Source organism: Apteryx mantelli, chromosome 3 (genome assembly GCF_036417845.1).
Source record: "Apteryx mantelli isolate bAptMan1 chromosome 3, bAptMan1.hap1, whole genome shotgun sequence".
In the NCBI taxonomy this organism is placed as follows: Eukaryota; Metazoa; Chordata; class Aves; order Apterygiformes; family Apterygidae; genus Apteryx; species Apteryx mantelli.
In genome coordinates, this window is record NC_089980.1 from 105567449 (window position 1) to 105592623 (window position 25175).

At 35.4% G+C, this 25175-nt stretch overlaps 1 protein-coding gene across 1 annotated transcript in view; it reads right to left on the minus strand.

The window, feature by feature from the left end:
• Positions 1 to 25175, minus strand: part of LOC106492516 (regulating synaptic membrane exocytosis protein 1) — a 207654-nt gene that overhangs the window by 90747 nt on the left and 91732 nt on the right. Inside the window, exons 17-19 of the mRNA XM_067294112.1 lie at positions 18465 to 18536; positions 11270 to 11382; positions 5713 to 5742 (exon numbers count right to left, since the gene is read on the minus strand). Of these exons, the coding sequence (XP_067150213.1) occupies positions 5713 to 5742; positions 11270 to 11382; positions 18465 to 18536 (215 nt within the window). The remainder of the gene's footprint in view (positions 1 to 5712; positions 5743 to 11269; positions 11383 to 18464; positions 18537 to 25175) is intronic.

Sequence of the window (25175 nt, forward strand, 5' to 3'; positions counted from 1 at the left end):
GACTTGGTCTACAAAGATGAAGACTTTCTCCTATCCCATAGGCTAGCAGCATCCATCAGCTCCTCCGGGGTCTTTTCCTCAGATGTCATTCAAGAAACATCCTTTTGAAGACTCTGCACCCTGTACTGTAATTCATGAGAAAGCTTACAGGATTCTAAATATGTGACATATTGGAAGTACAACTACACATCTGGACTTCTAATCTTTGTAGAAGTGCTACTGGTATGAGTAAAAGAACAATTTAACACACGTACATAAAGGAAGAGGGTTTTTTTACTCATAAAGTAATCTCAAAAACTTGAAAATATTTCTTGTTAAAAACTAAGGACAGTTCTTGATGCATGCTTCCATTATATGGAAAGCACTTCTCATTTTTTATTGACAGCCTATAAAATATATGATCTCCTTCAATTGTCTAAAATATACAAATCCATAATAGGTTACTAATAGGAGGCAGGGAATAAACTAAAGAAAATGGCTACAGCTCTCTCACTTGCAGCCTACAACCTACTCTCAGAGAAAATTAGGCCAGACCAATATCTTAAAGGAGATGGCCATTTCTTAATTTTTCAAAAAGATTATCTTTTTACTAAAATTTTATACCCCTTTTAATATGTCAGTGCTATGGTAAGGTTTTTAGAGTCACATCTGATAGCATTAGCTAGTTGAAACTAGAAATGAAACTGAACTAATTTTGAGTTTTTAAGTCCTCTATTTAAGGTCTGAAAGTGGGAGTAAACAATGCATTTTTGTAAATTATCTTAAATGGTATGGTGCTATAAACACCTGTACACTAAGTTGACAGTATAATCTATAAAATATTTATATGTGGGTTCATCTAAATAAGGACTGTACCACAGGCTGAACTATTAAGGAACAGCAAAAATGTGACAGCTGCCTTTCTAACTCTAGCTTTTAATTCCCAAACCTGCATGTTTAGATATCCATCTCTTTCACATTACAACAGTCATCAAAGACAGTCTAAATTCTGCAGACTTTAGAAAGCTTTGGATCTTGATAATAAATAACATTTAAAAAGAACTCACTTAAACATTTGAAAGAAGGGATTAAAATTATTTTAGCACTAAAACTACTTCCTGTGGAGCAATGTGACCATCTTGATTCTTGACCACCTTCAAATTCCAAGCCAAACAACCTTCCACCCAACACTGAACTGCTGGACATACTACACATGTACCACTAGTGAAAAGTCACAATATCTGAAGTGGAGACTTGCTGCTATCTAGCAAACAATAAAGCAAGAGATCAGAAGGGAAATTTTGGCAAAGTATATCAAGATAAGTCTTTATACTTAAGAAAAGAAAAATAAATCCTTAAATGCCATACAGATGAAAAAGATAGGGAGTTTTAGGACATCAAAAAACTCCTGGAAACTGGAAGATACTCAATTTATCTAAGGGCAAAGAGATTCAGATATTTTAGGAAGACTATCATTCCAAGCATACAGCTGTCAAAAAAGATTCAGGGACAAGTCATGAGAATTATATGAGGTCCATAGAGCTGTCTTGCAAAAACAGATTTAGTGATTAAAAAGAAAGCAGATATATGACTTGATTTCGGTCCATAATCATTTACATGTTGGAAGATTTCTGAGAGTAGAAGGCTCTGTAATTTAGCAGATACAGGTACAATAATATCCAAAAGCTAAAAAGAAGTTAGAGAAAAGTCAGTCAAGTAATATGATCTATGTTTAAAAAGTCAGGTAGTTAAGCACTGGAAAAATTTTCCATCACTTGCAGCCATTACATTAAGTGAAGATACCTTTCTAGAAAGGCAGTCTTGCTCAAACACAAATATAAGCTTAATGCCACAACCAAAAATGACATTACCTGGTCAGTGATTAAAATAGATAATCACAGTCCTCTTTGCTAGCCTATATAAAACCGATGAATGTTTTAGTACTGGTTATACCATTTCCTGTAAAGGCAATGTCTGCAACAAACACAGATTCTGCTCTTGAGCATATATCTGCACAAGGTGGAGAAAATAGAAAGGAGGTGTGGGCAAACAGTACAAGCTGGAAATCCTCCAAGTCTTACCTGTACTATTAACTGCTGGAGTAAGCTAGGTAAAAAGAAGAAATTGGCATCAAGATGGCTGTAACCCTTACCAGTATATATCATATTCTTTATGATGCAAACTTTAAGTGAAAAAGTCTGAAAGTGAAAAATGACAGAAAGATTTGCATACACATGGAAGCTACTGAAAAGTAAGTTGAAATGAAATTTTATCTCATAAAACCTATTTCACAGTAGCAATGTATCAGGGCATTCCTATATTGCACCAGGTGTTTTTACTGTGGCTTAATTCACTACCTAAGAGCACTGCTAACTCCCACTGCACCTATGCTTTAACAATATGCTAATATGCTAAAGGCCTATGCTTTAACAATAAAATGGATTTCATTTGATCTTCCAGGGTATACCTGGAAGTTCAGGACTTCCACAAGCGCTATAACAAATACGGGATTACTGGCAACAATCAGTGGAATCTACTGCCAGGACTGTGAGGCTACAGATCTGTCAATTAGCAACAGAGACCACGACTCTGCTCTTGTGCACTTTTCTCCCTGTTTGCGCACAGTCAAGGGAACAGCAGGTTCAGGAAGCTCTTCCTCATTACAGAAGCTGGCACACAGAGATCTGACCTGTTCTTCAATCTCAGTGTTCATACTAAGAAAAAAAGGTGAACCAATGACAAACAGCTACAATGAGGTCTAGAAGCATGAGTAGCTAGCCCTTCTGCACTGCAAAGGCCAGGAGCTCTATCTCTCTACACTGCCTAGACGTTCTGTGGGTTGAAATCAGGAAAAAAGTGGTATTTGTTTTTAAGAACTGAGAAGTGGAAACTGGAGAAGAAACTAGGCAGAACCAATGGCCAGAACAAAGGCAGGGGAACAAAACAGCAGTAAGAGTTGGATTGGAGAATTACCCACTGGAGTGCGTAAGGGAAGTGAGTGAGAGGGAAGGGGAGTATTCATGGAAGGACTGGCTGTGTAACAGAAAGGAGAGAACCGAGAATGGTATTGGACTCAGAAAGAGTGTTTTAGAAATAATACAGGAGAGTCTCCAAGTTACTTCTTTGCAGCCTTCAGGCTAAATTTTGCAATGTGCACACACAAAGCATCCTTGTGGTACGCTTCATGACTTTAAAAATTCACAACAAACTAAAATGTGAAATCTAAAAAACACCCCAAAATTTGAAATCATGAGCAGATAAATGTGTTTTGAAATCTAGGGTTCCTAATACTGAAAAATCAATCTATTACTAACACACAGACCTCATTAATCGCTTCTCTGCATATACAACTTTAAAAAGTGCCTATCAGTTAGATTTGGATGTGAGGTTGACATGCTCTGAAGCAGGCCCTGCAGCCTGGATCCCTGGACATCACTAGAATGTGTTGTGGCTCCCTTTAAGCTTGTGTGCATAGGTTTCACTTCCATGACAGTTGATATGACTCTAGGTCTCTTCCCAAAATAGAAGTGAGGTATGACCAAAACACAGATTCAAGCTGTCAAGCTCGGAAATGAGTTTGGGTCCCCCAGTATACACAGAGGCATAGCGGCCACTTCAAGTTGAACAACTTACTCCTGAAGGAAGATATGCTAATATAAAAAACTGAACTGGCAGCTGCAGCAGTCAGTTTGCACTTTTTCCTCTAGCAGTTCCAAAGAAGGCCCAAACAGAAGCTGCTATTTAAAAGAAAACAACAAGAAAACACATACTTTTTAGAATCTGAAAAAAATTAATCCACTGATTTTGGCAGCAATCCAAGTCAGTTTGGCACTTTAGCAATCTGAAGATTTTACAGTGACCCTTCCCACTGATTAAGTGGAACAGATGCTTGACTTGTGTATTTGTCTGGCTGAAATGTTCTTCACATCTGTAGCATACTCTCTCCTGCACAGTTATTTCTCTTTTCATACAATATCTGGTGACATCCAAAACCCCTATCTCTCATTCATCTATTGTCCATTCTTTTTATCTCTTGGTCTTCCCTGGGGAAAGTCAGAGGTGACAGTGGGCTACTAGTGCCAGTCAGTTGAGCTTCAAGTTATTCCTGGTCCCCCAGAATGGCCACTGCTCCACTTTCCCCTTATTCTGCTCAACTCTTCTGCCTCCAGGCTGCAGCTGCATTCAGCCCCATCCTGCCTGGGAAACCCCTTGAGCCAGAGGAATCTATGTGTGGAAAGATCCCATCACCTTCTGTCAACTCCCAGAATCTGGCCAGGTCCCTCCAAATGTGGTGGAAACAAGCTCTTTTACAAACCTACAGTTATATAGGCATGTTCTAGTTTCTTTGCCTAAAATAAATTGTTTTTAACAAAGAAACATCCACTGCTGTCTAAATTAGAGTGAGGTCTCAGAACTTGAAAGAAACATAAACAATAAACTGGAATAATTGATTTGCACTGTTCTGTTTGAGAGAAATATAAAGACAGAAGAAAGCAAAAATGATGGACTCAAATAATTTGTAAAATCAATCATTCTTAGTGCTATTAATACTGCAAAATAATCTGTGAGAGTGAATATCTGATTTCAACACTATTTCTTTTTCATCTAATTATTTTCAGATTGTGATGAAAACACTCTTGAGCATTGACATGGATGTTGGTGTTCTTAGCTAGTAAAACAGCTACTGCATTTTACCTAAGAAACTCTGAATGGATCAGTGGGATCCATCCTTTCACAAAATAAAGAAGTCGTAGCAGATATTCTGATTCAAATCCATGATACAAATTGGCTTTGGTCCACCAAAGCCTGGATTCAGACCAGAATTTCCCCAGATCTAAAGAATTCAACACTGAAGTTCACTAAAGGTTCATCTGTGCTATTAATGTTTATGTGGTATAGTATTTTGCTGTTAACATTAAATAGGATTGTTTTTTTTCCCTCTCCAAGTTTTATCCTGACTTTGAGATAACTCTTAATTCCAGAAAAAAAATAAAAACAGGACTTATCTGCAATATTGCCTTGATAGGGACAAGACAGATTGCACTATTCACTTCCTGGAACAGACTTAGTATCATCAAAGCTCACTGACTGACAGATATTAGCACAGACCATGGAGAATTCATAGGAGGTCAAAACTACACCTGCGAGAATTTTATGCCTGCCTGCAGAAACCTGCCCTAGATCATGCTTAGCTTTCTGAGAGGGTTAAGGGCTTGTCATGAAAATAAACAGGTCATGTTGAACTAACTTTTCTTCAGAATGTCTCTGCATATAACGGATAGTGTCTGGCCAGCGTCACTTTCAACTATCCTAACCACAGATCTATGAAACATCCTTCACTGATGCCTGTAGCCATGGCTGCGTCATTACCATTATATTAGAAGCAGACATTCAGACCTCAAGAAGGGCTTAGGTAACTCTTAATTAACTCTTAGTTTTTGAATAAACTTTAACCCAAACTAGCAGGTTCTGAGCCAGGTAAAACACCATGACCACTCCTGTTAATACTATACTCCAGCATATAGCATTTCCATGGGAAAATTAGACATCACAAGAGAAATCACTTTCAGATTCGAAAGAGGGATATCAGATAGCATACGGATATTTAAGAAAGAACCTTATCACTGGGTAAACACTGTTAACTAAATATAACATACTGACATGGAATATATTGAGGGAAAAGCCAGTATTAACAGTTGCCAAACATTTGTAAAAAATTACATAAATATTTACCTTTTGTGGAAGAGTTAAAATTCTCTTGTTCTTCAATGAATTAAATGCACGGAATGATGGAAACAGAAAAAGAAATCAGCAAATTTAAAGTTAGATAAAGAAATGTGTTACAAGTGACAATGGCATGTACAGTAGGCATACTACAGCATATGTAAAAGTAATGTAGAAAATTAAAATGATAAACCATGACAAATAATAAAGCCTATGATCTCTTCTTTAAAATTAACAGGAACAATGAAGTCACTAAGATCCAGATTGTGGATTCTTTAAGTATTCTGCTACAGTAGTATTGTCAAACCCAAGTTTATGAACGATATAAAATCATAAAATTAAGTATCTTTCTAACTTCTGAATCATATAGCCCTATTTTATGTTTTGAAGCCTTTTTCTGCAATAATGAGTTTTACATATTTACTTTCTATGAACTGATATTCAAATTACTTGACTATTGAAAAAGGGTCTTTAAGGAAAACCTAAAACATTATGAGGCTTGAATTAATTTGCAAGAGCTAGCAGTGCTGACAGAAAATACTCTTCAGTGTGAGTAAAGATTCCACAAGCTGCCTCAGAATATGTAGTGCCACCTAATAATTTCAAAATAAAACCAGAAATATGAAGACAAAAAAAAAATACTAAAACATTAAAATCTAAAATTAAAATGACTTATTCTTTTCCTTTGGCACCTCAAATTTTATACTGATAGATTTGAAAAAAGGTTTTAAATGAAAGGGTCTGATCTTTTACCATTACTCAAGCAAAACTCTCACTGGCTACAATGAGACTTCAATGATCAAACACATATACATAAAGCTGCTTTTCTCTAACTATTCATATTTTAGGTTCTTAAGCTGATTAATGATGAAAAGATATTTGCAACTCAAATGTATTATTTAACAACATACTGTTTTTTCATATGAAATTCTGATTCTTGTTTGTTAAAAGGAAACTGAACATCAACACACTTCATTCCTCTATGTTGTGATTATCTTTAGAGATTTGTATATGTTTACATACATATATATTATATACATGAACTTTATAAAAGTAATCACCATTCAGTACAAGCACAGTCTTCAAAGTAGTTTTCCTTCATGAAACAGCAACACACACACACACGCACACACACACATGCACTTCAACGTGGATACAAGATATGTACAAGGCTCGTGCAGTTTTTTTCTAACACGGGTTAAGATACTGCAACACTTAATGGAGGTATAATTCTCTCTTTCTCTGGTCACACTTCCACTTCTTTAAAGGCCACTGCATAAGGCTTATTGCTATTTATGTCACTGTAAACAGATACAAAAACACTAGTTCAGTCATGTTTACAGATGTTCTTTAGATGTAAATAGGCTGCTGATTATCACAATCCTTACTGTCATTATAGGACTTCTGAAACATGAAACCACATTCTTGAGCATATGAAAAACAACTGTCCTGCAAAGAGTCAAATAAAAGCAGACACAAGGAGAATGATGTTTGGCCTGAATTCACTCCAAAAGATCATTTCTAGAAAACCAACAACTATCACACCTTTATCTTGCTAGTTCATAAATTTTAACAGCACATAATATAACTTTTCTTATTCACTTGTTTGATTTCTGTCCTAATATTATCTACGGCAGCTAACAAGTAGTGTAGAACAATGCTACAGATCTTCAGTCTGTATTCATTGATCAGTAAGATGATTAACCACTATACAAAAAGTACACAGACCCACCCTAAAATCCTATTCAAGCAAGAATTCCTGTGAAGTTCCATAGTCGCTATGACAGAGAATGGACTGAGCAAAGATTGCAGAAATAAGCTTTATGCAAAAGTATCATTAAAAAAAACCCATGCAACTACACAACAAAGTTGTTAGATAAACAGCACGAAAAACAAAGTTAATGCAGAATCCCCCCCCCTTAACTTTCATACACGATTTGCAAAGTTCCGTTCCAACGTTGCGCCAGTAACAAACACTGATGCAAATCTCTTACAATTTGGCACAAGATGACATATTGAGAACACGGCATTGTCCTTACCATGGCTTAGAATTTCACTGCTTTAGGCACTGAGTGAAAATACCTTATTATTAGGTCCTTTTACAAAATTGTCAGGAAAAAAAAAGAAATAAAAAATGCTTCTTAAGTAGAGTAAGTTCAGATAATGACTACTGAATTGTGATTTACTGAAAACAAAGGCACCCAGCCATACTGATATAGACTAAATTTCATAATCTAGCATCTCAGAACCTTATCCTGATGTAAGATCTCCGTGCATCTTGGAGTCTGGGAACTAGTGCTGATGGGGCTGCACTGGAAACAGGTACAGCCATGCCTTGCTTGAATATCATTGCAATTAAAATAAAAATCCCCTTGCTTAAAAGAAGTTTACAATCTTAACTAACTGCTTTAAAAAGTCTTTATGTATTGGACTTGCTAAAAACATTATTTAAATTTTTACAACTCTTCCAAGTGAAAATACCTAGCATTTATTTTTTCTTCCAAACTATCCTAGGCAGCTATTCCCTTTAGAACACAATCTCCAAGAACTTTTTTGTTTGTTTTTTAATTATGCTATTCTGAGGTTTAGTAAAAAGATTAAAATGGACTTTTTCCTTTACATTTATGGTTCCTGATCAGTAGCACCTTGTACCTCGTTTTCTCACAAGTTGACCTTTTATGACCCTCAAACTGTTGACCAGAGCAGCAACTAATCAGACATGACCTGGTACAGACAATGAAATGACGGGTTTTTTTTAGTTCTAAATGTGACAATGACAAAATGGAATGTCTAAGATACAATGTCAGTCCTAGAAGAAGCCTTATATTAGCATGGACATTATCATTTATAAGAGAAGACTGAATGTTACAGTATCACTGTTTCTCAAGATAAAACTACTAACAGCCTCTTGCTCCTTCATTAACTCTCATTTTTTCATAAAGTGAGCTTTAAAGAGTAATAAAACTACATTAATAGAGTCTCCTATGCCTCCTGAATATGCAAATAGCAAAGGAAAAAAAACATTCTTGATTTAAAGAAATTCAGTCTTTTTACAACAATTACTATGATCTGTAAAACAGATTTAGATTCACAGATGTATATATTCAGATGTGTATTGGTCCCTTCTGACACAAGAGAATTTGTGTAGAGCGTAAAACCTAAAGGATTATTTTAATATCAAAATGATAACTCACAGTGTATTACAGAGAATTCTCTTGAAACACAGGATATCCCTTGAAACACAGGATGTGTCACGAGCAAATAGCTTTGTTTACAAATGAGGGAAATGAAAAGAATTTTGAAATGCTACTCCCTATAACAGCTGTAGGTTGCACTAGATTTTAACATCATTTATATCCACAGTGACTGTGAATTTCAATTATTAAGAACATAGTTCAGTTCCAAACACAGTTAATGGAAAATTTTACACTGACTTCAACATGTTTTGGATTCAATCCTACATTAGGGTCAAATGTCTTCTAGTCACTCCATTTGACCATGATACGGAATTGCCAAGGATTAAAGAGATGAAATAGATGTCAAAATTTGATACATTAATTCAGAGCAAATATTATGGTTTTATAGCCTCACTGAATTTATTTTCTTACAGAAGCTTGAAGTTTATTCATACTGTCATAGGTATTTCAGAAGATATTGACAACAAAAATTAAATAGTGTCATTTTATGAAATTCTACTAAATTTAGTCCTTATTTGCAAATATAGTCTCAGCTTGAAAAAACTGGTAAACATGGAAAAAAATAGAAAATTTCTCTTTCAAAAGGACAAGTCAGTCACCTAGACGAAACCAAAGTAGGATGTAGAGAAGGAAATCTCTTTAGTCTTGGATTGCATTGCAGTAATACAGCCATATTGACATAGGGGGTATAATGCATAACAGTGAAGTGAAGGATATGTAGCGTCTTCCTTGTACATTTTATACATGTCACAAGCGTATCAATCACAGATGTAAATAAGTATTCAATGAAACAGCATTACTTCAGGGATGTTCATGGTATCAACAACTTTCTAAACTTACAACAGCTTTAGCCTTCTGTTTAACTTTCAAATTTTCTTTTTTTTTTGTTCTTCTGTATAATTACAACCCACCTCTACTCATTTTCATGGCATTTTATTCGCAGCATACTAATTACCAAAAACAAGAGAAAGATGATAGATGAATACCCAAAGGAAAACCAAATTAAAATTAAATTAAAAGCTAATTCATCATTTATAGTCTACCAAGTTCTGGAATTGCAAAAGAAATACGAAATAAACACGAAATTCATCTCTCATTATGTTTCCCTAAAAAACTCCTAACTTACTAATATGTAAAAATAGAAGCTGTAAATGTAGTCTGTTGCTAGTTCATAACCCAGAGAGTCCTTCGTTCATTAGGAAACAAAACTAGAACGCTCAAATATAAAGTTGAAACTGAGTAAGAGCCACTTGTATTAGTATAGTAATCATTCACAATAAACATGTATTAAACAGGAAAACATTTTTGATAAAAGGTTATTTGAAAGTGTAGTATGCCATCACAGCTCAAAGCCACAAAATTAATGTAAGCTGATTGTATGTCAACATAAACCATTGTGCATCATATAAAAAAGCTATGGTAATCTAACTTTATAAAAAGGTCATGGTCAGGAACATTATGTATTGAAGAAAAAGGTCCATTAACTGTTGTAGAAGCACTACAATATATCAACATTAGAAACATTCCTTTCATTCCCATGTCGAAGAAAACCTTGTAGTATATGGCAATCTGAGTTGTTGCTTGTAGTCAGTGAGAAAACAGGCTTTTAAAGATAGAAAAAAATCCTAAATGTACACATATTACCCACTGTGATATTAAAACTAATTTTACAGACATTTCATTTTCCCATAATAGCTCATACTGTGTGTAGAGTTTGTTGCTAGAAAAGAGCAATATTCATACTCATTTGATATTTGTATGCAAAAAACATCTTCCACAACCACTAGGCCTACATTGTGCTTTCCAAAAAAGAACGGTTCTCTTTTCATGACTAATTTATTTTTGCGAATGTAACAGCAGATAACCTGTTCTTTCACATTTCTCATGCTCATTGTTTTCATTCTTTACTCACTGGACCAATGTCTCACTCCACAGGAAAAAAAAATTATGATATTTATTTATTATTTATTTATGTTAGCAATGCACAACAATTAAAATAAATCACAAAATAAGAAATTAATAATATTGTTTTGTTGTGAAAATTTTGTCTCTTGATTTCTTTAGTTGAACACAAACTAAACGTGTTCATGGAAAAATGTGAACGGAAACTATAATGACTCTAATAGAAATTTTAAAGTGGACAGACAAAAAAGGGTACTAAAAAATTAAGGCAATTATATCATGTGTAATAATCTGCTAGTCAAACTCTGCTGGACTTTCCAGACTAGAAATATGCCTCCATTCTCTTCTATTGCTTTATGGGTAGAAATAGAGCATTGAATATGTAGTTACAAAAGCAGACTTTGAGTAAAGCAAAGAAAGGTAAGAAATCAAAGAGTCTGAGCTATGATGAGCTCATTATTTGATACCTTGCTCTATACTGCCACTTCTTACTGGAACTTGCGGTAGCTGTCTTCCCCTGCGACTGCTGAAGGATGTGTCTGCAGGAGGAGACTGTGTGGGACTTCCTTGTTGATGTATTCTGCAGATGAAATGAAGATAAAAATAAAATAACCCAAATGAAGAGAATTTATATATTCTGAGTTCTAAACACATATTTAATTGCATATACAGAAGATAGGTTTGAAGTAGTTAGCTTCTGGTGTATGCCATACGCACATACTCAGGTCTGGATACCTAGTGAATTTATATGGCTTTATCTTTAGTTTCTCTAACTATCTTCAACTCAGGAAAAAGAGCTTCAGTCTTTTTTTTTTCTTTGAGAAAGTACTATTCAAAACCCAATGAACTGTAAGCAGTTTTCTAGGAATCATTTGTGATTATAACACACGATTCTAAGAGTATGATTGTTCTGCTGCACTGGTACAAAGACAGCACAAAATGCCACCTTTATGTTTTATTAACATTTGTATTCCCTTTGTGCTGATGCAATAATTGTGTGAGGCCACAGAGAATTGGACTGTAAGCAACTAATCCCATGGGATAATGTTTTTTTTTCCCTGAATTTGAGCAAAAAAGAAAACTTTTATTAATGTTGGTATTGTGTGCAAGTGTGTGTGTGTGCATACACAGTACAAAATGGAAAGTGCAAAGAGCAATGTGTAAGATTTTTAATATTCCCACCTAAATAAATATTTTAAACCCATTAACTTTGGCTGAATTCTAGCTAGTATTATTTCAGAGCCCCTTGGCTACTTGGTTTCTTACAGATATACTGAGTATCTGAGTTTAACACATCACACATCTTTGGAACGCTCTAAGTTGGTAAGGCAGACCACTTCCAACAACTAGGGGAAAAGAAAGGAAAGGCGAGAAGCGCATCACTCACAGGGAGAGCTTACCTTTAAACTTTCTTGCCAGTTACAGTAATGTCACACTCATCATAGCGGAGAGGCACTGTTTGTCTACTACACTAAAGTTGCAAGTAGATAATTTGCCAACCATTTGCAATTTTAAGCAAAACATTTGTACGTGTTCAAAATACTGTTAGGGTTCATAATATGTAGATCAACTGACTTTCTCTTAGCCTGTAGGATGAGAGTTAGCTGTGTGAACAGCATGTTATTTCCTGCACAGTGTTTAAGCAAAATGCTTTGATAATTTGCATATGGATACAAAGCAAAACACAACAATGGAAGGACAAAACACAGCCAAATTTTTACTCTTACACTGCATAACTATTTAAATTCAACAGTAAAAAGTACCGTCTGGATGGTGAAGCTAGGCGGAGTAAAGGATATGGGAGAAGTGTAAATACCATGAAGAGAGGATAATCTACAGTGCCAGAATGAGTGAACGCGCCATGTATGCTCAGGAAAGTACAACACCACACTGACACCTGGGAGGCAGAACACGAAAGCTGGGCTGTACATGGAATAGCAACCTTGTCAGAAGTGGAGAAGGTGGTGCCGACCCTCCGGGCGCTAGGTGATGTACAGAGCATAATGGTCTGATACTAGAGTGCTCACTCGACCTTGAGCGAGTGTGATGTTTTCCCCTAATGACTGGCTGTTCAGTCGTTCGTGGGGTTGGAAGTTCCCTTCCAGAAAGACATGGTAGCAGACCCCTAAAACATCAGGGCCAAAAAGAAACTGTTCAGTTGTTAGCTCCAGGCACACTTCCCCATGCCCCCCTCCACCAATGAACAAACCACTGAGCCCAGCTGCAGGACCAGTGCTGACATTTCAGACTGAGGTTATTAATTCAGACTACAAATCAGTTTTCAAAATGACAAACTGCAGAACACTTACAACTGCACATACACATGACTCTACTTGTGGAGTTGATATACTGCACTGAGTAGAGCAGTTAGCCAAAAACTCCAGCTGCATCTTGAACACAGCAAACACAGGCTAACACACATCACAGAAAAGTACTACCACAGAGTAGGCTATGAATATCTAGTTTTAACACAACACATTTCTGTTTTCAAAGTACATGTTTTATTTTGATTAAAAATATTAACTAGATTCCAATTAATGTCCTAAAAAAGGACAATATGTAAGCATATATGTAATTCCCTTGGTTTCCTTAGGAGCTTGAAATAAGTTATGTATTTCAGTATCTTTCTGCAGTGATCCCTAAAATAGAAAGGTTCTGAAGGAACACTAATGAAAACATCATTAACATATGCAGTAAAATGATTGTGTTAGGAAAATAAAGCATAATTATTAGTAGTTTAATAATTGCATATATTGTATGTATAAGATAACCTGAAACACTACAGGTTTAGAGAGTGATAAGGTAAATCTAGCACCCAGTGTTTGAGCTTTTGTTTCCTTCTAAGTATTACAACAACAGAAGAACGCACTCCCCAAACTTTCTAAGTGTGTGCTACCTTTGGTGTTTTTTAAAACATACCAAAAAGCCTTTCCATTTATTTTTCATAACTGAAAACTTCCTCACTTCTTTGAAAGTTAATTCTCTACTTCAGAGAATTTAAATAAGAATTATCTGAAATAGCTGCTATCTCTTTTGTACTCAGTCATACAGTTGGTTCAGTTAAGATGTCATTCTCTAAACAGCTGTCTTCTCACTTTGTCCTCAATGAATGGAAGCTACAAGCAAGACTGGTTACTGTCACCCTTCAGTAATTTTATTAACTGTAGATGGGGGCCTCATTTCTTTAGATAAGGACGAAGCCAGTGCCAAATTTGAAAACAACATCTTTTGAGAAGGTGGCGAGTATAACACAAAGATGCCTCCCATCTTGAACTTTGTTCTTTGGTGGTATTCTGGACAGGAAACCACTCTAATCACAACCATAATCAGAGTGTTTTTATGACATTGTTAAAGGATTGCAATAAATTGCTTGAATGCTCTAATTGCATATTTCCATCCTCTGGATTTCTTTTAAGCTTAACATTAATTCCAGGCCTGCGTGGGGAACACCTGTAACATTCTTGCAGAGATTGATTCACCTGGTTGCAAGAGAAACCAAAGATAAGGAAGATGAACTGAGTTCTGAAAATGCCTGTTTCTCTGTGTTGACTTAAAGGGAATCCACACTATTGCACACAACCTGCTTTTAAACATCTAATATAAGGCAATACAGAGCCCACTCTGTTTGTTTTCACAATGGAAATATGCTCAAATTTAACATGGTCATCATGTGCTCAGTTCCAATCTGTTTCACTTTAGAGGCTCACTATCCTGGAATTTATCTAAGAATCCAATGAAGCATTAGGAGAACTTGTGCCTCAGCTACAGAACAGGCACCTGACCCGAGACTCAGAAACTTACTGCTGTTCTTTCAGTAATACACTCTTTACAGACCTGTCTCCTTCCACTAGACAAAAATAGAGAATCTGCCTAATCAAAATGAAGACAAATCAGACTCAAGACTTGCATTACCTGGGGTTTTAGATAGCGACAAAAAATGCTTGGGGTGAAAATGAAGACTAGAGCTAAAAGGAAACTGCAAAAAAAAAAAAAAAAAAAAATGCAATTAAGGATTTACTGGGTTAGAAGAAAGACCAGTTGCTGAAAGGAAGAATCCTGCAAATAGCTGGTCAGGAGAATGAGACAAAAAGGAACAAGTATGAGAGACAAAAGCTGGTGTATGACTGAGGAACTGAGGCAGAAGTGAGGTATAATAGGAGAGGAATGAGACATGGTGAGCAATGAGACTGCAACCAGCACGTATGAGCATATGCCATCTCCAGGCACTGTTGGTCCTCACAGAGGAACGCAACCCCGCAAGCAGCTACTCTGTTAACCCAACTGGCAACCGTCTGTCAGGGAATCTAAATATTCCAGCACTGCTTTCCCACCAGAAAACTCAAATTCCTTTCTCTTGAGACTCATGCCTGACTGCCATGTATTAAATGAAACATGCTGCTGCATAGGGCACTATGAAGAAAAACTAAAACTAAGTGATAACCATTGATCCAGCACACCTCTGGCAGCGCATCCTATGGCAAATACAGGAGGTACCATACAGTTAAACACTGCATCATAATGTTGTGATAAAACCTGACAGGCAGCCTCAACTCTGGCATTTCTGGGGTGAGCAGTTAGGGGTAAAAGAAAACAAATCAAGAGTGGTGTGAAACAATTTTTCATCATAGTTTTGTAGTCTTGTTCATACAGACACAAAAAATGTTAGATGTTCTAGTAAGCAGTTTTACCACTTCAGAAAAGGTTACAGTCCCATTTTGAAGGTTCACCATGGAATTATTAAGAGAACTCTTAACCTCTGTAAACTATTCTGAAAGGATTTGCTTTCTTCCATTTATGTAAATTTCCTAAGATATCACAATACATAGAAACTTAACCTTACATATTATGTTGAAGGGCTTTATAAAGAAGCTGACAGTATGCTGGTTCTTATTCCCAGTAATCACCTTAACTTGACAAGATCTGTGAATTGGAAAACAAGGGCCAAATCTAAGACAAAAATGGATATTTGGGGAAGAACTAGTATTGAGCTGTATTTGCCATTTGACTGGCCTGTTAACAAAACCTTCTGGCATTAATGCAATGTTAACTTTTTGATTAAATACTAAACTAGAGCACTCGGATTTGTTTAGACATTTTTGTGTCTAACATCTAGCAGTAGTGAATCACTTTATGGAAAACAGAAGCCTACATCACATGCTATGGAGGCGTAAAAGGAACAGGCGTAATTCACTTTCCCCTACACTGCTGTTGCACTGGGTTCATTGCTTTTAAAATCATCAGAATCAGCGCTCTCTTTTCTGCTGGAATGTAAAAAAAGTAGCTATGCAGACTGACACTTTTGGAAACTTTCCTTAACTTGGGGCAAAAAAAATCAGACTGCTTTTTTCTAGTTTTCCTAAACACCTGTCAAAAGTTTTCACACTGCTTAAAAAAAAATACACTTGGCACTAAGTGGTGACTACAGCCATTACCTGGTGACTGATCAATGAAAAAAGGGAAAAAAGTTCATCAAAGCACATGAATCATTAGTCCAGCTGAAGGCCTCTTTAGTACCAACTTTCAAACCATTAAATCACACAGAAATTCTGCATATAAGACACTATATGCAACATTTCACAGTTGCCTCTGGAGTCACTTTTTCTCATATACATGAAGAAATGCTCAGATGTATGTTATTTTGAGTTAAAACTGTAAGAAGCCCTGAAATGTCCAGAAAAAAAAAATCAGACCTAGGGTGGTCATTTTAAGCAGAGAAACACATTGCCTACACCTCAAATAGCCCATTTTTCCTAAATATAACTACATGCTTATCCTTAGAGGTAGAACACATGTGCTGCTAATGTATTCAGCGTAACACTTCACAATCATAGTCCCTGCAAATCAGTTCCTACCATCTGCAATATTCGAAATTCCAAGTATTTCAAAATTATGATTCACACTCCCCATATAAGATTAGTATTAAACCACAGGATTTAGTGAAGTAAATGTTTTTTGATGTATGCACTGATGATGATTTTAGAAGAAAGACACCCTCAGGTTGTACAATGTCATTTCAGGTTTTAAATGCAAGCATACATACGGATACACGGACTTCTCCAGATGCAGGTCTTGTGGGATTTTCTTTTGGACTCCGCCAGTCTCTCTCATTCTCTTTTCCTTGTCCTTTTGCCACCACTTTCTTTTCTAAACTCTTACTTATCCTTTATGCTCCCATATTTTCTATTTATGTTCCCCTTATTTTTTCTTCTCCATTTACTTTCTATCCCTCTCTCATATTCTCTTCTTTCCCAGCTTCTTTCAAGTTTTTTAGCCATACAGCATGAATGATTATCAACAACTGTGAGACCACTGTAGCCTCAGTCCCACTGGAAGTCAGGGAAGCAGTAGCTCCCTTTACTGTTCAGAAATCAGAAAAAAAAAGGGGGGGACCCCCCCCCCCCGACTTTAAAGAACTCAATGGCAAAACCCTCCCTGCTTTAAAAGCAGAAAGGATTTCATCCATAATTTAGGCAATGTCTCTGGTCTAACCTGAAACAGAAACTCTGCTGTTGTGACAATGAATTCTTCAAAAACAAGAAAAATATAACCATTGACTTTAGGTTAGGAACAGCCAATCTGGAACATGAAGCGGTAAAATGAAATAAAAGATGTGAATTTTTGCTGCATTATGCACATTTTCTTTGAAAATAAAAATGTTTGTTGTTCATGGAAGTTTTTCAAACCTCACAAGGTAAACAGATGTGCACTTCTGCTAATCAAAACTCATATAAATCTGTTTCCGGCAAGAGCAGGATCTCATCCCTTGTTACTATTCATACTTAAGCTGACACAAACTTTAGAACTTAACTAGATCTAGCCATGTTTCAGTACCTATCTTTCCTTTATTTTTTTCACTTTTTCTTTAGAATTTGAATACATAACCCTAAATTACTGTAGAATCAAAGCTGAAAGTTACAATCATAATAAATGTACAGGAAGATTCAATGAAACCAGAAATTAAGTCCCAATGTTGATTTTAACTTTATGTAATGACAGATTATAAGATTTTCTATAGTTACTTAAACATAGAACTTACCATTTGTATATTATAAAGTTAAATTAGTCTCTCTGAAAATAAAGGTCTTTCCCCAGGTAAAATGCATATTTGAAATTGCCATTTTTGTGCATGTGTGATATCAGTTGTGCTGTAGCTTTTATGTTACGTTAGTACACTATGCCATGCCATTTGTTTGTTTGGAATTTGATCACAGATCTCTTGAATTATTAATCTGTTTATATACTTTTTTCATCTTCATTATAAAAGACAAAGATTTTAGAAAGAAATTTAGTAGTAAAGCACAAGAAATGTTTAATTCCATACCAATTAAATATGCTACATATTCTGCTCCAAATTTCATCTTACAGAGACCAAATTAGTGGCAACGGATCTCAGATTTGGCTCATTAAATGGACTGTTGATCTTTACCTTTCAGTTTATATGCAACAGTGGAGAAAGCCAGAACAATTTTGTATGTATGGCAACATAGCAAGCAGTGGTAATAATATAGATACAGACTAAATAATATTGTCAGTTACAACAACATAGCTTTTGGTACTGTTACACATTTTCTGCTTTAACAGTTATATTAGATGTATACTCGAAACAGTGGAATCAGTTTGATTATGAGAGATGTTTACTGCATATTATATCATCAATCCTACCTTTCTGTTTCAGTTGCGGAGCTTTTCCTAGTTTGTTTTTGGCTGCTATATCTTTCCACTTTTCTGGACTGCCTGTGAAATGAGATGTCAGAAAAGAAATAAACAAAGAAGAAAAAGAATACAAAAGATATGAAGATTATATGAAGATTATTAATAGTGTATTGTAAAGGTAATGACAGAAATGGCTGACAGATGACGAAGTGACAACTATCTTCCTGAACAGGCAGGTGAACAGGGGGTTTAAATCACAGGACCTTGATTAGCTTTGTTTGAGCCTGATGGTGTGAAGGCTACAAGGTACCAAAATAGGGAACGTAACATTAACCCTGACTGAACATTCAGCTAGTTCCCATTTAAAAATCTGTATTTGATTAGAAACAGCGCCTTCCTCACAGGCCTTTTAGTCCTCTGTCGACAACACCAAAAACCAAATGCAGAGTAGGCAGCAAGAAAAAACTGTTGTAGCAAGGATCAGGAAATAATATTAAATATAATTTAAACATTTTTTTTCCTTAACCTAGACCAGAGGTCAGTCATCACCTCTCAAGCAGCAAAGCAGATCTTTCTTTCAAAGGCCACATTTTGATAAAGCACTAGTTACCTTTGTGATATAAGGATTTACTTTGGTAGTAAATAGTAACAATGAACAATAATACAAGTCAATGAATTTGAGAATGACGGTAAAGCATGCTTCACCTTTATGACCTAGATATATATTATGAGAAATCTCTGCAACAGTCTTCCATGTTATAAAATTTATCTTACTATCCATGGCAATGTGGGTATTTACAAGTTAGGATTTACAAGTTGAAACCTCTGATAATCATCAACATACATTAGTCTTTTGGAATAAAAAGTGCATAAACTATTTCAAGAGCGGACAAAAATGGGTAGTGATGATTATTCATGGTTAAACCAGAAATGCTGACAAACCCTAACTTGCATGTTACACAGCAAAGATGACAAAGAAATATGTAAGGATCTTGCACTGATATAATCAATGTCATATATTAAGCTAGAAAAGAATTACTGAGGGCAAAACAAATAGACAAAAAAATTAAAAGAAAAAATTTTAAGATTGCATTTTAAACCTTGGTGGTTATGAAGAGAAATCTAGTGTCTGAGCTGGAAGATACCTAAACGGCTGTTATACCAAATTATGCTCAAGGAATACAATCACAGTGGATTTTCATGATTTGTACCCATTGCAGTATTTGAACAGCATTATAGTGTAACACAGTATGCCTCACAACAAAGAAAAGAATACAAAATAGTAAAGCAAAATTAATTTTTTTTTTTTCAGGAACAGAGATCATTACTGCATGGTTTCCAGTTCTTAAAAGACTACATGTTCTTTCAATAAATACTCTCTCAGATTACAAATTAAAATTCCCTTTGCTCTCCTCAGACTCTTTTCTCCAGTAACTTTTGCGTTTATTGTCTTTATCTTTTTTTTCTTTACCAGGACAAATACAAGGTGCATACACAAGGAAACTCATATTAAATGCTGCAACTTTTATTTAAACCCTAAGGTTAGCAAATTATTTAAACTTATGTGCAGATGCACTGCATGCAGCATTATCACTCAAAAGATACTCTGTCACCACCTTCACCTTCTATTTGCTTTGTTAGGGTGCTTATTTTCCCCTTATGCCTTTACACTTGCTTAGACTGTGACATTAACAGCAATGGAAAAAAAGAGCACATAGTGACTTCTTTGCTTCATTCTGTTCCCTCAAAAGGACCGGGCAGAGAAAAGCTGAGAGTAAGAAAGCCGCTCCGTGAAAAGTGACAAAGTAATATACAGTCCTAGTGAGCTGAACATAGTTAGTTCTCTGCTCTCTGTGCTGCCACTGAGAGCAGCACATCTCAGAAATACGCTTTAAGTCACTAATTCCTTTCTGCTTCTTCCCTCTTGCTCAGATGACGCTGTATGCATGCTGTATATCTCAATAGCACACTACAGCACACTCAGTCCCAGCTCAGCTCTAGAGAACTATGGGCCTCAGCAAGTATATATTCACAGGTAGGCATTCTTTCCCGTCCATACCAAATGTACAAAGTGTGCATTGGGGATAAGGAGGACACTCATGTCACATTAAAATTTAGTTTTTAAATGTACTTAATAGAGGATTATATATTATGTATGAAGAATACATGCATACCAGGTACTTATACATAAAGAGAATAAAACGCCAAATACATAAAAATATTAGGCAGAGCATATCAAGAAGGTACTCATAGCGTTTAAGTACAACCAATGCCTCATTTACTTGGAACTAAAATTTGAGTAAATAAGGATACCTCTGTGCTGCTCCAGGTTTAGCACTTAGGTGGTCTACACTGTCCTGTTTTGGAATGCAAGACTCCAGCGTCCTTGTTCTTCACAAAATTTGGAAACATGGATGTGAATTTGGACAGAATGAGCAGAAACAGAGAGATGGTCACATGCAGTGAAGGTGGAGACATGCAGTCAAATATATTAACCAGAAGCATTAAAGCACTATCTGCTGAGCAAGGCTATGATCCTCATTTCCCCTTTTGTTGATATAATCGATATACTTTAAGGGAATTTTGAAATTCTGAGGTATCACTTTAACAATATATGGTGCAATAAAGTAAAAAATGAAAGGCACAAGACATTTTAAAAAATCTTTATATTCTATATTTTGAAAGGCAGCACTGTAGTTTACCATTATCCCTCACAAGAATTAATCTACAGGATTTGTTCATTAGCCTAATATATTAACCTATATCCAACACCTTCCCCTTAGGATTTCAAAAATACATATTTTGCCATTACATTGTCAAATTCTCCTGAAAACGCAAGCAAATTTCATATATAGATGAAAATTTCATATTCTATTGCAAACTGTTCTGCTACAGTGATAAGTGAGAAATGATAATAATCCAATAACAAAAGCAGAAAAAACTGTCTCAGCACTATTAAATTTTTTAAAAATTCAAATGATGTTCAGAATATTTCTTAACTTCTATAGTATTATTATTTATGTTGAAGCTGTTTAAGAACCTCAGAATTTGTTCACAGCTTCCAATTTGCCATGAATATTATTAGCTTGTTGGTTACCAAATGGAGCACATGGTACAAAATAAAACTTTTTCAGGATAAGGTGTATTAATGAACGATTTTTTAAAACATACCTCTTACTGAGCAAACTCAGCAAAATTTGTAGTCTACTAATAATCTAGGGTATATATTAAATTTGCATCTAAAATTTTAGTATGGTGAGCAAGTGCTAACATTCCTTTTAAGGTCATAAATGTAAAAGCTAAACAACCACTGAAGAAGGTGAACAGTTATCTTACGAATCATAATACAATGAAAAGTGCTGACTTCTACATTCAGCCATATTCTTAACATTTGACAATGTCACACAAAAATAATTTTCTTAGCATGAATGCTTGAAATTTATTTCTTTATCATTTGAATACCTCCTAAGAAACTGGGAAAAATATTTCTCATTTTGGACATAATCCTACAAACACATGGATAACTTTCTCATTTGAGTAACCTCATGAAACACTGCAGGAGTTGTTACATCTGTGAAAGCTGCTGTCCCACTTACTCCATCTTACATGTGGGTGGGATTTGCATTTTGGGTAAAAGGAATTAGAGCCAAACACAAGAGGTCTCTGCAAGAAACTCTTTGAAATAGATAAGCTTACATAGTAAATACAGCATTTAGAATAAATACTATATCTATTCTGAGGCCAACAAGATTTTTGGGCAAAGTAAAATTTGTCAGGCTTGCTTTCAGAAATTAAGTGGAATCACAGAACACAGAAAAAACAAACCTGTGTTTTGTGAAATAATTGCTATAGTTTTTAGAGTTTTCATCAAGAGATGAAAATTAATCAAGATTGTATTCTATTTCTTGCTATTTACATTTCCAAAGCAAGCCTTCTTTCAAAAATCTATAACATACCGCTTTTTTTTTCAGAAAGAGATTAACAAATGTTTCTTTATGGCAACATAAGAATAGGGACACAGAGAGCCTTTATGCTATATTTATGCTGATTTTCTTTTTCTGATGTAGAGGGATATGTCTGCATAGTGGGATCTTTCCAGATTTTTATGTAGAAACATAACCAGCCACCCAGGAGTTTTTGTGGGACTGCTGAAGCCATTGAGGATTTTTTTTCTAACTATGGTGAAGGCTGAGTCTCTGTATCGTTTTCACAGAGAATTTGATACAATGGAATGCGTTGGAGAGAAAACCTCAGTCTATATACTGATGCTCACTTACGTCTCCTGCCACTTCTAGACAAGACCCTGTACTCAACAGTAAGAGCGTACAGTAAACATGTGGTCTCCTATCCTCTCCTAACTTCTTCATTCCTGAAAACTCCCCCACTAGACACTTTCTTGCTAAGCACCAAGTAAAGGAGGTCAAGAATACCTACATCCATAAATTTGCATCTAGTGGGGAAACATGTACTTTGAAGAATACCTTCTAAAACAAAAAGAGATGATACATCTCATATATTCAGAATGGATGGTTTGCTAGTAAAAAAAAGTTCTTACTGACACTCATAGTACCTACAGGTTTTGATACCATCAGATCACCATGGGGGATGAACGTCACGACAGACTCTCACACTACATGGAGATGTTTTTAAAGAATGATGAGATCAGCTACGTATGGTACAGGAAAAGAGTAATTTTTTTCCTCTTCATTTCCTACCTTTTTGAAAGTAGACATCACAAAGGCCATAACTTTGCTAGAAAACTACAGCTGCAGTTTGTTTTGTCATACTTCTAACACATCTTATTACATCTGGATATTCTTGAATCTGAGCATGGATATTTTTAGTTTCTGATCCTTCCAGAAAACTTACTAACTTGCTTTTGATTTAAATAATGGGGAAAAAAATCGAGTCATCTGGATGTATTTTATAACAGCGAGTTATATTTGTAGCAGGTTTCTGATAGGTACGTCTCCCTTATCTGGGGCTTTAGTGTATTTCCTATGGATGTATTTTGTACCAAATCACAGATCAAGAAGGCATTCCAATATTCAGACAGGCTATGCACACTTGATGAAGACTCACATGCTTCAAAAGTTATTGCTGTTGAGTGTAAACAAAAATCTACAAACAGAAATGCATTAATATTCTCATCAAAATTAAAAATTAATATTCACAAAGCAACAAAATAACCGTTTTATAAAATTGGGAATCTAACTTTTTAAATAACCGATTATTGACTGTTATAAACTACTGTAAAAGAGACCTCAGTGTTTTTTGGTGGGTTAGGTTACTTATTTAGCCTTAAGATATCAAGAATGTTATGTTCAATATTCCCTGATTTTTCCTGAAGATTTCTGAAAGGCTGTACCTATGTGGCATGTGAGCTGAGTGGTCACAACTACTCTGAAACCTTGGTCACGCCTCATATTCACACAAAGCATTTCAAATTCATGTCTCGCAATTTTGTCTCACAGTGTTGCTGGGAAGACAGGAAAGACAGAATCTACCAGGCCAAATGAGTCTGCCATTAGTCTGTACATGGCACTCCTCCAGTTCTCTTCAAGAAAGTATCGGTAGGCTACTTACCCCACAGCTGGCTTCAAAATCACTCTTACACAAGCATATGTGACCACCAAAAGCTACCTCTCATTAACTGAAAGTATATGATAGCCAAATTTAAAATGGTTTATTTTATCTAGTCTTGATTATATGTTGAAATTATATAAAGATTTCTCAAAAAGCACAGTCTGAATAAAATTCCCACCTACCATTAAGTGCTCAACTTTCATTCTCATTATTTCATCCTTTCACAGTTCTCCAGTTACCAGGAAGTCTTGCACTTTAGAAAGGCTTTCTAACTGTAATCTAATATAAAAACAAAAAAGACTCCCAAAAACCAAAGTGGCAAAATAAAACCAAAGCCTATTCTTTAAAATGTCTGAAAGAAATAAATGATATGAATTTGATACTAATTTGATACTAATAAATGATACAATTCTTAAACATTGAAACATAACTCATTTCTTCATTTTGTCAAGGTATATCAAGTCACTTGTTCTGATATGGCAGGTGAATGATTTCCAGAATAACAATAATCTTGCCAAGACCTTTAGTACAATTTACGGTATGATTATCAATAAATACAATACTGCAAATACTGAATTTAAATGATCAAAATTAAAAATAATGCACAAGTCACATGTTTAAGAAATGTACTCAGGAATAGTTCTTGATTCCACCTTATATGCAAATTGGGCCAATTTGTAAGATAATTCTGGAATGTATGCAAATGAAGAGTGAGATGACATCTGTCCAAGTCAATTAATCTGTGAAAATGTGATTTGAAAGTGGTGATCAGAAGTTAGTTAGTTACCCTAGTCTATCCTCCAGATATATATTCCCCTGATGCCCACTACATTAGTTGTTAATTTGATAAAAATGTATCTTAAAAGCACAAATGTCACAACTGAGCTGTTCTGACCAACTGTCAGCACTACCTGTCATATAAAGCTATGGGAAATAATCAGAATGAATGTAAACTTAAGCTAAAAAAACCTTTTACAGTAAGGGCTTTGATGCTCTTACTGATATTCTATATACTAGGCAGACTATCTAGCTTTAAATATGAGTTGTGTTAATTCATCTGCTGATGGGCCTTATAGAAGAACCATACTTTCTCAGGAGCTGTGTTGGAACAGTGTGTGCTGGGAAAGCCTAGTC